Source organism: Chrysemys picta, chromosome 5, assembly GCF_011386835.1.
Source record: "Chrysemys picta bellii isolate R12L10 chromosome 5, ASM1138683v2, whole genome shotgun sequence".
In the NCBI taxonomy this organism is placed as follows: domain Eukaryota; kingdom Metazoa; phylum Chordata; order Testudines; family Emydidae; genus Chrysemys; species Chrysemys picta.
Window position 1 is genome coordinate 34,927,197 of NC_088795.1, and position 14,181 is coordinate 34,941,377.

Sequence of the window (14,181 nt, forward strand, 5' to 3'; positions counted from 1 at the left end):
ACGGCCACTGGGAGCTGCGATCGGCTGAACCTGCAGACATGGCAGGTAAACAAACCGGCCCGGCCCACCAGGGGCTTTCCCTGATCAAGCGGCGGCCCTAGTTTGGGAACCACTGAGCAAGACAAATCTAACATGGAAGCTAGACTTTCACAATACCAGTTCTTCAAAGCTAATTTTCAGAGCAGAACCACATGTTAGTGTTCAGATAATTTAGTCTACATATTGTCACAGTCCATCCGTGATTCACTCTAGCAATACCTAATTATACTGGTTCACATGCAAAACTTCTGTCCATTTTTTCTCAGGTAACTATGACTTATTTCCAAAATTATGGAAAGTTATTGTTATTTATCATTTACACAGAATCAGCAGCATACCTGATGCTTCACAGTTCTACTAAACATTTCATTTTCTCCTCCCCCTCTGCCCCCAAATAATAAAACCAATGAGGAGGCTTATTCAGAAAGAAGTGAACAAATGTTAACTAAAGAAAAAGCAAGTCAGGTCAAGAGATGTTACAACCTTCTGTTCAGTCAATATGCTCCTATTCTATTTGGCTTTGTATGGTATTGGATTGTCTATCCTGAGCATGTGTATCACTTGTTCTGATATATGACTTCTATCAACTTTAACCTTTGACTAATCTGTGCAGTAAAGCTGGAAACCTCATATCATTACTGCATCTGTTACGACATTACTGTTTTTTAGGCCGTGGACGGCCTCGCCTAATAGGTAGGATGGGGAGCTGGCCTAATGGTTGGATCCTGGGTGACCAAGTCTAGTATCCAGAGCCCAAATCAGGAGCCAAGTTACCAAGTCCATGGAGGGAGCTGGAGTTGTGGACCAGGAACCAAGAGTAAGAGCTGGGGTCTGAAGCCAAATATCCAGTCCAGGGGGAAAACCAGACCTGAGAGCCAGGAAGTAGGAGCCGAGGGTCAGAAGCAGAGTATGATCTGGAGTAGGAGCCAGGAGCAAGAGCCAAGAATCAGGGGCAAAGAGTAGGAGACCAGGAGCTGGAACAAGGAGACCAGGACTAGGAAGTGAGACCAGAAACACAGCTGCAGGTGTGAAATGCTATTGAGCAGCCAGGGGCCATATGTATAACCATATTTTCAATCAGTAAACTCGCAACATGACACCTGGACCACTGGCTTCATCATCAACACTTAAAGTTGGTCTCAGAGTAATATATTATCCATACCAGAAATCATAACTAGGGCTCCATGTTTGTCATGGAGGTTGCAGAAGTCATGGATTCCGTGACTTTCTGCGACCTCCGTGACTTCTGCGGCAGCCAATATGGCTGATCACAGGGCTGCTCAAGAAGCTGGCTCCAGGGCCAGCAACACCGGCCTCTGCTGGAGCGGCTCTGCAGCCAGCCGCACCGGCCGCTGCTCGCGGTCTCGGGCAGCTGGCCCTGGGCAGCTGGCCCCTGGGACCGCCCGAGCAGCGGCCGGTGTGGCAGGCCCCAGGGACCGCCTGAGCAGCGGCCCCAGGGGGCGTCCAGAGCAGCCGCTGTCGGTGGCCCACGGCAGTGGTCCCGTGGTGGCCAGAGCAGTTGCTGTCGGCGGCCCCCAGCAGCGGTCTCCAGGCGGCCCCCAGCAGTGGTCGACGGGAGCAGCCGCTGTCAGCAGCCCCCAGCAGCAGTTCCCAGGTAGCCAGAGCAGCCGCTCCCCAGCGGCCCTGGCTGCTGGTGCCGCTGGCTCTGGCCCACCCCAGTAGTGACCCCCCCCCCAGTAGTAACCCCTCCCAAGATTTAGTCATGAGTATTTATACTATAAGTCATGGCCAGGTCATGGGCCGTGAATTTTTGTTTATTGCCCGTAACCTGTCCATGACTAAATCATAGCCTTGATCATGACATGTACTCTTTCTTTCCTACCCTCCATTTTTCACTATTTCTGGCTCAAAATCTTTGTTGCCATTGTCCCCCAGTTACACTCTGGTAACTGTGATCATTATAGGTGCAAATTTACTTGCAGTAAAGTCCTACCAGGGCAAAAACTACGGTTTCTTTACCCCATCCCCAGAAGGTGTGAACTAAGAGGGCTTCTTCAGTTGTCAAACAAAAGCTTGGAAACACACTGCTCATTGGAGATGAGATTCCTGACCCACCCAGCAGCTAACTTCAAGCAGCAAATCATAGGCCAGATCTTTCTCTCACTGAAGTCAACGGAAGCAGGATCAGGTTCTGTGTTAATAAGGATCAACGGGCCCACTGGACTAACAAACACTTAATATCACAGTAGCACCTACTGGCCTCAACCAAGTCAGAGCCCCACTGTGCTAGGTAGTGTATAAATATAAGTGACAGTCCTGATCCTGCAATAAACTCTCTGTGAGTGCACCCATGTTCACATGGAACCCAACTGAAAACAGAAGTCTGCTTCCACGGAATTCACTAGGTGACTGCAGCCTAACAAATTACTAGTCTGCCTGCACTATCTCCCTAGTCATATTACTGCATTAGAATTTAATCAGACAATATCTATTTATTATAGGCAGTAACAAAGAACAATCTCCTTTGTTAATAGTATTTACTGATTTTATATGAGAGATGTTAAGGATTGCCAGGTTGCAAAGGGTTGATAACTATAAATGCTTTATTAGAAATACTAACAGAGGGAAAAAAGAATACATCAACCTAAGTAACCTGGTACATTGTCAAGGTTTGATTAAAAATTGAAACTCATGAATGGTATATTGTGCAATACCTGAGAGTAGTATGACTAACATAACAAACTAACTGCTAACAGCAGCTCAAGCATGCTCATATACACTTGTTTTTCTTAATATGTGGGACTGACCTTTAAAAAAGACACTGATGAGTGACTGCTCCTTGTATCTAATGCATTTATCAAGGGCAGTGGTTCTCAACCAGATGTCCAGGGTCCCCTGGGGGACCATGAGCAGGTTTCAGGGGGCCAGCATTAGACTTGCTGGGGCTCAGGGCAGAAAGCCAAAACCCCTCCCCTCCCCCCCCCAATCCTAGCTGAGAACTAAGCAGTTAAGTCAAAGTGCATGTGTATGTGTACAAAATATTAGAATGTATCTTAATGACCAAATACTACCTCCAGGGGGAGGGTTATTGGTGGGGTAAGAGGTTCCATGAGTTTCCAACAGATCCTCCCCACAACTGAGAGGGGTTTGGAGGGGCAGGGACGAGGCAGGGAGCATTGCTTTCAAACCTAGGATCCATGGGGAAGACACACTTCAGTCCTGAGGAGAATAAGCCTCACCACATTGCTCCTTTACCCGCCCTCCCACTCAGACAGCATGATTCCCGTGGAATCCATGTTGCCATTAGCTAATAAACCTATGCTTGCAGAAATCCCCTCCCCCCACCCTGCTTCTAGCAGCATTTGCTTAGGTGATGGTATTGGGTAACAGTTTTCAAAAGCACATATGCGACTTATGAACCTACAACCCATTTTCAAAAGTGACATGGGGTATTTAGGAGACTGCTCCTAAGTGCCTATGTCAGTTTTGAAGATGGAAGCAGGCAGGGTCCAGAGTCACTTGGGCACTTTTGAAATGTTGCCCATTGTTATTACTTTATTATTTCTACAGCATTGTAAGTGTGAATGGTGCTTTACAGACAAATAGAAGATGAAGTCTTGGCTCTCAGAAACTTAAAAATTAATGATGTCACATGAGGGATGTGTTCAAACACCATGGGCATGGAGTGAACAGGAGGCCACGGGCTACAGTGGTAAGTTTAAGTTAGCCTGGTTACAGATGTTGACACATATCTTGAGAGTTAGGATTTTTCTTCTTAATATTCTTCTCAGCCATTTGCAAACACTGGTATTTGTGGCACATGCACACAACCATCTACAAACATCCCCAATAAACAGACTGTCTCTGAAATGCCATGCATTGTCATTCTGACCTACCTCCATTCCTGGCAACTCCATGTAGCCTTAACCCCCAAGGAGCTCCAGCAGACTGGCCTTTTGCTGAGGGTGCCAGTGGGGTGGAGACAATGCAGCGGACTCCCCCTATTTCTGCATCACCAGAGTATTCTGCTGGATGATGGTGCTCTCCACTCAAGGTAACAAAGAGACGGATTGGTCCCATACTTAGCAATAACTCAGGCAAGGAACATTACCAAAGCAAGCCTCAGTTTCTCTCTTTCTGACACACACACACCACCACATGAACCATTAGGTGGAAATATGGAGATTTGTGTGCGCAGGCATTTATCTGAATTTATATCTTATTCTATTATCATGTTATCATTTCTGGGTTGTAGTTGTTGTTGTTGTTTTTTACACTGTCTAGGACCTGCTCCTTAGGCAGGTGAAACTCCCATTGACTTCAGTGGGAGTTTTGCCAGGGTCAGAATTTCAGAATCAGGCCTATAATGACAATGACCTGTCTGTGTGATTTGTGGGCTCCAGGGGCATGACATAGCAGCTCACCAGCATCACCCCTCTTTGTCCCTAGTGCAGGGGGCATTTCTTGAGAATGGTGGAGTCAATGAGGTTTCCTTATACTTTGGCCTTCCCTGGCAGTTGGAATGACCTCCGGGAACCATGGAGAGTGGAACACACAAGTTAGAACAACCTTCAGTTTGCTCAACGTTAAGTCCTGCAGGGATCTATCCTGGGTTCAGTTCTATTCAATAACTTCATAAGTGATCTGGATAGCGGCATAGAGAGTACACTTATAAAGTTTGCAGCCAATAACAAGCTGGGAGGGGTTGCAAAAGCTTTGGAGGACAGGATTAAAATTCAAAATGATCTTGACAAACTGGAGAAATGGTCTGAAATAAATAGGATGAAATTCACTAAGGAGATATGCGAAGTACCACACTTAGGAAGGAATAATCTGTTGCACACTTACAAAATGGAAAATGGCTGCCTAAGAAGGAGTACTGCGGGAAAGGATCTGGGGGGTTATAGTGGATCACAAGCTAAATATGAGTCAACAATGTAATACTATTACAAAAAAAAAAGCAAACATCATTCTGGGGTGTATTAGTAGGAATATTGTAAGAAAGACACAAGAAGTTCTTCCGCTCTACTCAGCACTGATAAGGCCTCAACTGGAGTATTGTGTCCAGTTCTGGACACCACACTTTGGGAAAGATGTGGACAAACTGGAGAAAGTCCAGAGGAGTGCAACAAAAATAATTATAGGTCTACAAAGCATGACCTCTGAGGAAAGACTGAAAAAATTGGGTTTGTTTAGTCTGGAGAAGAGAAGACTGAGGGGTGACAAGATAAGTCTTCAAGTATGTAAAAGGTTGTTATAAAGAAGAGGGTGATAAATTGTTCTCCTTAGCCACTGAAGACAGGACAAGTAGTAATGGGGTTAAACTGCAACAAAGAAGTTTTAGATTAGGAAACAACTTCCTAACTGTAAGTGTAGTTAAGCACTGAAACAAATTACCCCGGGGTGGCTGTGGAATCTCCATCACTGGAGGTTTTTAAGAAGAGGTTAGACAAACGCTTGTCACAGAACGTCTAGATAATACTTAGTGCTGTCTCAGTGCAGGGAACTGAACTATATGACTTAATGAGGTCCCTTCCAGGCCTACATGTCTATGGGCAGGTCTTCACTACTGGGGGGGGTCGATTTAAGATACGCAAATTCAGCTACGTGAATAGCGTAGCTGAATTCGACGTATTGGAGCCGACTTACCCCGCTGTGAGGACGGCGGCAAAATCGACCTCCGCGGCTCCCCGTCGACAGTGCTTACTCCTACCTCCACTGGTGGAGTAAGCACGTCAATTCGGGGATCGATTGTCGCGTCCTGATGAGACGCGATAATTCGATCCCCGAGAGATCAATTTCTACCCGCCAATTCAGGCGGGTAGTGTAGACCTAGCCTATGATTCTAATTTATGCCAGAGGATAGGCTCTGCCCAGGATTGTGGGAACACAAAAGTGGCTTAAACCTGTCTCTGCCCTCCATTCATGCCTCCAACCTTCGACCTGGCTTGAGCAGATCAGAAAAACTGGCTCCATGTGGACAACACACATTTCTTTAGTTATGGTGCTTATGCAAATTATTAAAAGCAAATGAATTTTAAAAACTAATTGAGCTATCAACATTTATGCTCTTTATTTTTTCACTTCCCCCATCTTTGATTCTGAAAAATCAACTGTTAGATTCAAGTTTGTTTGTAATCACACTCAGTGCTGCAATGCTACAGTTTCAGACAATAAAGGGTTAAAAACAATTGCAGCCATTGGAATTTGTTTTTAAATTGCAGAAACATTTCTGTTGGTCTCAGATTTATAAATCTGAATTGCCTGTGCCCATTAAATAAATGACTGGCTTACTTCACACAGTGTTTCATTTTGTACAAAAGCTTTCTTATTAAACAGCCCTTTTCTATAATATACATATTACATAAAGAGCATTTGTAGCAAAATAACTTACAGAGTTAGGACCAATGCTGCTCTTATTTATACCTGGAACTCCAGCTGGTCTGCAAATGTTAAATGAGAGCAGATATTGGCCTGTATATTATATATATTTGTTTGTTTGTTTGTTTGTTTGTTTGTTTGTTTGTTTGTTTGTTTGTTTGTTTGTTTTAAAGAGAGTAAACCATTTCAGAAATAAGCAAACCTGAAAAAATAACAGTTTGAGAAGAAGTATCTACTGGTAGTATACATTACTATACGAACTGTACCAGGTTCCACAGAACAGACAGGGGAAAAGTTTGTGTGTGATTTTAGGCAAACCCTCTCATGACGTAACCTCACATACATAATCTCCGAGCAGTCAGCACAGACCTCAGGCTTTCCTATTGGTGAACACAGTGTCAGCAGACATCAGAAGATAATTATTATTGGCTAGACAATTACAACAGGAGAAACTGTCATTTAGTGCTGCTGGCATAAACCTGGCAGTCTGTAGGAGTACAAGGAAAGAAAGAGTGAGGATTTATTGCTCACTCAGTTAATTTCTATCATTTTTTCCAATCACTGACCAATTTTGCTACCTCACTGACTGCAGCTGTAAACTAGAAACCCAGCTCTAGAATCCATTTCACAGTACATCTGACTGCAATGTAAATTTTCTTTAAATAAATCATTTATATGTACGTTCTACCTGACACAAAATAAATACAATAAATAAGTAAAAACGTATTAACTCCTCATGCAGCTCTTTAGCTAGAGAAGCAAGAGTCTGCAGATTTTACTAATTTCCTATACTCCCCTCCCCCCTTTTTGCAAGAATTTTTTTTTGGGGGGGGTTGTATAATTTAAGAAATCATCTTAACAAGTACTGGGCCCAATCTTGCTCTTGCTGAAGTCAACGTTCCTAAAGTATGGGCAGAGCAAGTATGAGAGACACGGTATAGTTTGGTATTTTTAAAAAAGCCATCAGCTATATGTAAAAAACATACATCATTAAGTGAAGTAAGATTTTATGATAACAAGTGGGCCTACTGGCCCTAAAAAGCATTGTGTGATTCTGTTAAATTAACTGCTGAGTCAGTAATCTCACCTCCAGTGGGTGGTGCATTGCCAGGTCTTTGTTTGGCAGCCAGAAGAATCATTCTTAATTAATTTTTAAGTGGGAAAGAACCAGAGATTCTGTGGGGATAGCTGGAGGGATGGATTTACATTATACATACATACACATTAACAGAAACACAAATATTAGCTCATACAGATCACAAAAAACATCATTCATTTTGCCTGCATTTAAAAACACTATGCTATTTTACTACATTGCCAATTTAGCCCAGATTTCAATGGGACTGCATCCACACAGCACTCCACCCATAGGATTAGGGTCTTCATGAAGTAAAATAAAAACATCTGGAGTTAAAACATGGAAGGCCTGATTTACCACAGTTACTCCCACTATATGTCAGTGGAACTCCGTTAATTTCAGCTTCTAAGGGGGAAATTTTCAAAGGCCCAAATAGGAGTTAGTGCCTAATTCTCATTCACTGTCAAAAGTCCCCACGTAGGCAGCTTGCTGGAGGCATAGTTGGAGAGTGAGAGCGTGCCAATAGCGCTTGTTGCTATGAGGATTCTGGATTGCATCACAGTCCATGGGCAGCCCAGGATGGGCCATTGCAGAGGGACATTTTGGTCACTGGAGTGGCCCAAAATCCAGAAGGCATGAAAGGGTGTAAAGCCACTTTTGCCATACTCTCCTGTAGGCTTTAACTTCTGTGCTGAGTCTTTGTATGAATAAAATTGTATAAACTATTTAGATTCCAAACATGCTATCCAAAATGCAGACACAGTAAATTACCTAGGTCCATTTCACCCTATCCATTCAGAATAATCATTTAAAATATTGCAGATTTATTTTATGTAGCCTGGTAAGAGATCAAGATACATTTCTAACATGGAACTGAAATAATAAATGCCACACCTATTTGATCTTCTTTCTACCTTCCATCTACTGTTATGGTGATGATGATGTATTCTAACTTAAAAGACTATTGCAACCTCTAGTATAAAACCTCCCACCAGTGGAATGTCTTGATTTTTTTTAAAGCAACTTTTTTAAAGCAACTTATTCCACTGATTATTCCAGTGCTTATTCCACTGATATTTGCATTTGCTACGAAACCAAACATGTTTATCCCTGAAACGTGCTCTTTTATATGCCTATTTTAGGGCCCTTATGTTAATTACACTGGTCCAGACAACTTCATATCAAGCCTATAGCAAAGTCAAGAAGCCATTTACTATCCTTCATCTGTGTATAGAAATCCCATTACGTTACTCTGGTGGGAGATAAAGAGGCCTTTCCTCATGCTCTTTACCTGCTGAATTTTATCACATAAGTTCTCTTAAAAATTAAAACACTGGAAACACGATTAATTGTTTTGTTAGGGAGGTGAATTTCCTGTACAAGTTTATCATCTACTTTAACTACAAAGATTTTTTACTAGCATTTCCAAGGGAACACTCATAAGGCAGAAACCATCTCAATGGACATGACTCCATTTCATTTTCAATAATGTTCTCAAACCTGAGCAAATCTCTCCTCCTACAGTTTAATATGAACTGGAGGTCTTAATTGATCAGTGCCCTTAAAACAAATGAAGTTAGATTGAGAAGTTCACACACGGATGACCGAATCTCTTCAACTATAAAGTAATAGCATGAAAATGTTTGTTTCCCCCTTGAATCTAGAAAGTGGGAGCTTAATATTATTGGAATCCCAGCAGGCAAACCTTTGCAGTAAATTGAGGCACTTAAGGGGATTTTAATAATACTATCTAGCACTTATACAACACTTCACATCTTCAAAGCAATCTACAAACATTAACTAATTAATCTTCAAAGCACCTATCAGGTAGTTATGCAACCAATATTATCCCGTGTTACACCTGGGGAAACTGAGGCACACAGCAGTTATTCAATTTCCTCAATGTGATGGTCACATAATGAAGTGCAGCAGAACCAAGAAGAGAACACAGGAACCTGACTTCCAGTCATGTATTAATTCATTAGGCCACATGGCTTCCTTAGTGGGCTTATGAAAGTATTTATTGAGGCAACAATTTCCTCCACCCCAGGGAAATCAATTATTTTTTATCAAGGTATAATCAAGATGCAGACTCCAGAGAAAATAATACAAAAATAACAACAATAATGATAATAAGTAAATAAAAAGATTTTGCAGTCTGTTCAAAAGTGTCTGGAGGTCTGGATTTGGCCTGCGATACACCCATGGACTATCCCTGCCTCTACCCCTTTACTGAAATGCTACATCATGAGGATAAGTTTCTCCCGGAGCACAGAGAGAGAACAAAATGAACAAGATCCAGAGCTACTAAGCCTAAGAAGATTTTTAAGATCTAAAAAATAAAAACAAACAAAGGCAAAACAAACAATCAGGCTGAACAGAATGCCTCAATAGGTACCCTTCAGGAGCTAATTTCCCTAATCATCTCTCCTGCAGGTGAACAGAGAAGCCAAAGCATTTAATGGTCATTTTAATTGTTGTTCTAGAAACCACATGTGCCACTGAGCTATCCCAGAAGCATCCCTGGTACCCTAGTGAGGGCCTTGGATCATTCGGCCTAGCAAACCCAGGAAGTGCAGCCTTAGCTTGTAGCTGGTTCCTATCCCTCATCTATCACCCCCTGGGAAACAGGGAAGTTACTCACTGTGTGAAGCGTTGGGGTAGCAGGATGAGAAGAGAGATGGCAGGGGATGTGAGGGGAGTGTGGTAAAGGAGTGAAGAGATGGGACACAGGATATGAAGGGAAGGATGCAGCACAGAGGCAAATAAATGAGAGGTTTGGGGGCAGCGCGCAGCAAAACGATCAAGCATAAGGGGCAAAGGGAGGGGGAAAGAATGGCACAAAGCAGGAGGTGAATGCAGAGGGTGAACGAATGACAGGCACAGTGTGCATTGGAAGGCGGCTGCGAAGGGTAAGGGATGAGAGTACAGGAAGCTGGGAGAGAGAAGGGGGTGCAGGACAGGGACTGGTGAGGCACTTGCTTTTCATGCACAATCAAAGCACAGCAGCAGAGGAGGTGGTGGGAGGCTCAAAGTCTTGCACTGGGGGCTTTGCTTTTCACCTGGCCACTTTAGTGTTGATTTTATAATGAGTCTCGTGATATTTGGTGTGTTTGTTAAAGCCACAGGTCCTGTAAGCATGTAATGAGGTGAGACTCTTGGCTTTCATTTTCTACACTAAGGAAGTTTCTAGCTCTCTTGGTTGCCCAGAAAAATGTAAGTGACCCAAGTGCAGCCTAAAGATGGGAGAAACCAAGAAGGCACATAGAAAGAACCCAATATTTATTATTAATTAGTTTTACGTCTCATGATTAAGGCTACGATTTAGTTATGGAGGTTGCAGAAGTCACGGAATCCATGACCTCCAGTGATTTCAACCTGTGGCGGTCGGGAGCTGCAGGGTCCCCCGCCACCTGTGGGGGCAGGGAGCTGCGGGGTACCTCTGCCACCTCTAGCAGCCCCCGGAGCTTCAAGCCACTGCAGGCCATGGGGGTACCCTGCAGCTGCCAGCCGCCGCAGGCAGTGGTGAACCTCCAAGCTCCCAGCCACGGCAGGCCCCTGGACCTGTGGGTGGCAGGGGTACCCTGCAGCCTCCAGCTGCTGCAAGTGGCAGGGGCCCCACAGCTCCCAACCCTGGGCAGCAGGGGACCCCAGAGCTCCCAGCCGCAGCACAGCTGCTCCGCTGCCGGCAGCGTGGGGACCACAGATCCCCAGTTTTGTCACCGATATTTTTAGTAAAAGGACAGGTCAGGTTTCCCAGACATTTTCTTTATTGCCCCTGACCTGTCCTGACTTTTACTAAAAATATCCGTGATAAAAGCTTAGCCTTACTCATGATTTTAAGGCGCTCATCAATGTGGGGGTCCTCACTCATGATTTTTTAAGTTGGGGGCTGGCAATTCTGCCATTTCGGGGGTGGCAATGGTGTCTCTTCCTCCGGCCTCCCCAGTCCCTCTCGCACGGCGCCGCTGCTGCTGCTATCGAGGTACCCCAGCCTCCAGCTGCTTCCACGGCGAGCCCCAGCTCAGCTGTGGACACCCCCCGCCCCGTGCAGCAGCGCAGGGCTCCCCCCAGCCTAGGCCCGGCGTGAGGCGCCGGGGGAGAAGGAGGGTTAAATGCGGCAGCGAATGGGGCGCTGATCTGCCTCAGCCGCGGCCGGTCCAGCCCCGGGAGGGAGCGGGAGGAGGAGTGGAAGATTTGAAAGGGAGGCGAGCGAGCACTGGAGAGCGGCGCACGTGTGTGTGTCCGAGCGCCCAGGGGATGGCGGCTCTGCAGTCCCGGGCGGCGCGGCGGCAGCAGGCCAGCCAGCGAGACCCGCCAGCCGGCCCGCCCATGGTCGCCCGGGCAGAGAGGGAAGCCCCACTCCCTAAAATCGCAGCAGCAGAGCGTGCGCCCTGTCTGCAGCGACCCGGTAGCGTCTCCCGCTCACTCCCCCGCGCTCTTAGTCTCATCAAAGAGAGACAAGGGGGGTTGTGAAAGAGAGACAGTCTCGCCGGCGAGCTCTCGCTCTGTGAATGCCGCCAGCCGGTGTCTGGGTAGACCTCACCACAGGCTTTTTCTGGATCCAATCCTCCACCTAGAGGACCCAGCGTTTGTTTGTTCTCACACATCCTCCCGGCGAATACACATGCACTTTGCAAACCCTGCCGGGCGACTCCATGCTCTGGCTGGCTGTACCCTCCAGTGCCTGGATTGTCAGGCACCCATCGCAGACATGATGTGCCCTGCATGGGAACTTTTCCTGCACGAGTTCCCCGCCTGCCCCTACGCAGTTTAACTTTTCTCTTTTTCTGATAAATCCAGGTCACTGAAGATCTCCCCCGATACAGACATGCATAAAAAGTTAATAGGAGCGTGGCTGCAGTTTAAGTTGTATTTGAAGCAGGGGACTCGACAGTTCCTTGTGTTTTGTTTTTAACTTGTTCTTCTGCGTTAGAGTTGGAAGGAGGTAACTGGAGCAGTGGGAAGGGGGGACGGGGGAAGAGACCCTGAAAGAGGAAATGGGGCACACGTACAGAAAAGAGTTGCAAGGAGAAAAGAAGGGCATAAGGGAAATGGCAAAGGTAGGGGTACAATAGCGAACGAGGAAAGAGGAACAAAAGTAAAATGGAAGGAGGTCGCAGGGAATCGTTTTATCTCATTATAAAAAAAAATTTATTAGTGGGATTGCCATCGGTGTTATATAACTTTTTTAAAATTAGAAAAACAGGGCAGTCTCTCAATTTTGGTATCCTTGAGCTTTTATTGTGTGGTTATGTCACTGGAATAATTCACACACACTCTAATGTGCATATGCACACACTGCTGCACATATTGGTATGTATGTTTATATATACATACATACAAACACACCCCACTGCACCTCATCGGAGCCAGTAATATACAGAGACTGGCTCAGCGATTACCCTGTAGTCAATTATGTCTAATCCATCCATAGATATAAAACACACATGCTCAGAGAGAGAGAGCGCTACAGTAGCTACTGGTAAATACTACATTAACCATCACCTACCAATTCTCTTGCATCCACTGGATGGCTTCATTCTCGTTGAATTGCTTTTCAAATTCGTATTCTTGCAAAGTCAACACTGACATGTTCATTGGACCAATCTTCTGGGGGATGCCTTCCTAGGTCTAAAAATAAATATAGTATCTAAAGATCTTTTCCCCTGCGTGTCTTCCCTTCAATCGCCCCTTTCTCCCCCTCTCGTTCTGTCTCTCTCAGCTATATCCTTGATTTCGCATTGCTTTTCTCCTCTTCCTATCCTTCTCCACCCGTGTCTGGAGGTCTCCTCCTCTCAGCTTCTGCATCCACCCTGAGAGGAAATGGAGGCGTTGCGGTCTTAGTGCCCGTCTGTGTAGAGTTTAGCCGCTGCTATTGCTCACAGTGACATGCATATACCTCCTGCAAGTCAAACGTAGCCCCCTGGCTAGGAAATCCTCCACCGTTTAGAACAAGACAGTCTGACTCATGCAAAAACTGGGAAGTAAAATAATCTAGACTAGGTTGAAGCATTAAGGGAATCACTCCTGAGTATTAGCTTCTTTGGCATCTAATCACGTTCACTTCCTTTATGGCTTTGAATGAGACACGCTGCCCAAGCGCCCAGCACTGGAAGCTGCTAATGACCATACCCACGATTTTCACGTTAGAGTAGTAAAAACATATACATCCCAGGAAACATTAAGTACGGCTAATATCAGAACAAAGCTTACAGCACATTTTCTCGGAGATTGGATTTGAAACTGAATATTAACATTTCTTTCCTTTGTGACAGGAAATCACCTGGGGGTGAGGGGAAGAGAATTAGATCAACTGTCCCAATCAAATTCTCTCTCCCTCCCTTCCCCACTACTACTAATTTGAATAATTTCCTTCAATTAACTTTGCAGATAATATTAATCGTTCCTCAGTCAGATTCTGCTCCGGCAACCACTGTTCAGCCTCCTGCACATCCTAACTACATGACTGGCCAGAAAACTGAGCCTGGTTAGTACAGGGCCCTAGATACAGCAGTGTTGGACACACTATAAATGCCTAGGGTGGATAGCACTAAAATAGATATTTATAGTTATGTATGTTACACATCACATATTACCCTTCCCCCCTTCATTTCCCTCACCTCCTACAACTCAGCTGTACCCACAGTTGTACCCACAAAGCAATTTAAATAGATGCTGTCAGATTAAAAATCATATGTGAAGACAAACTTCCTGAATTA

General features: G+C 44.9%; 1 protein-coding gene across 3 annotated transcripts in view; it reads right to left on the minus strand.

The window, feature by feature from the left end:
- Positions 1–13,540, minus strand: part of ELOVL6 (ELOVL fatty acid elongase 6) — a 141,097-nt gene extending 127,557 nt beyond the window's left edge. Inside the window, exon 1 of one of the 3 annotated variants that reach the window (XM_005287927.5) lies at positions 12,972–13,540. In XM_005287927.5, coding sequence (XP_005287984.1) covers positions 12,972–13,060 — 89 coding nt within the window. In that variant the 5' untranslated portion in view covers positions 13,061–13,540. The remainder of the gene's footprint in view (positions 1–12,971) is intronic. The other 2 variants (XM_065596212.1, XM_065596214.1) reach the window with 2 other exon arrangements.
- Positions 13,541–14,181: the final 641 nt, after the last annotated feature.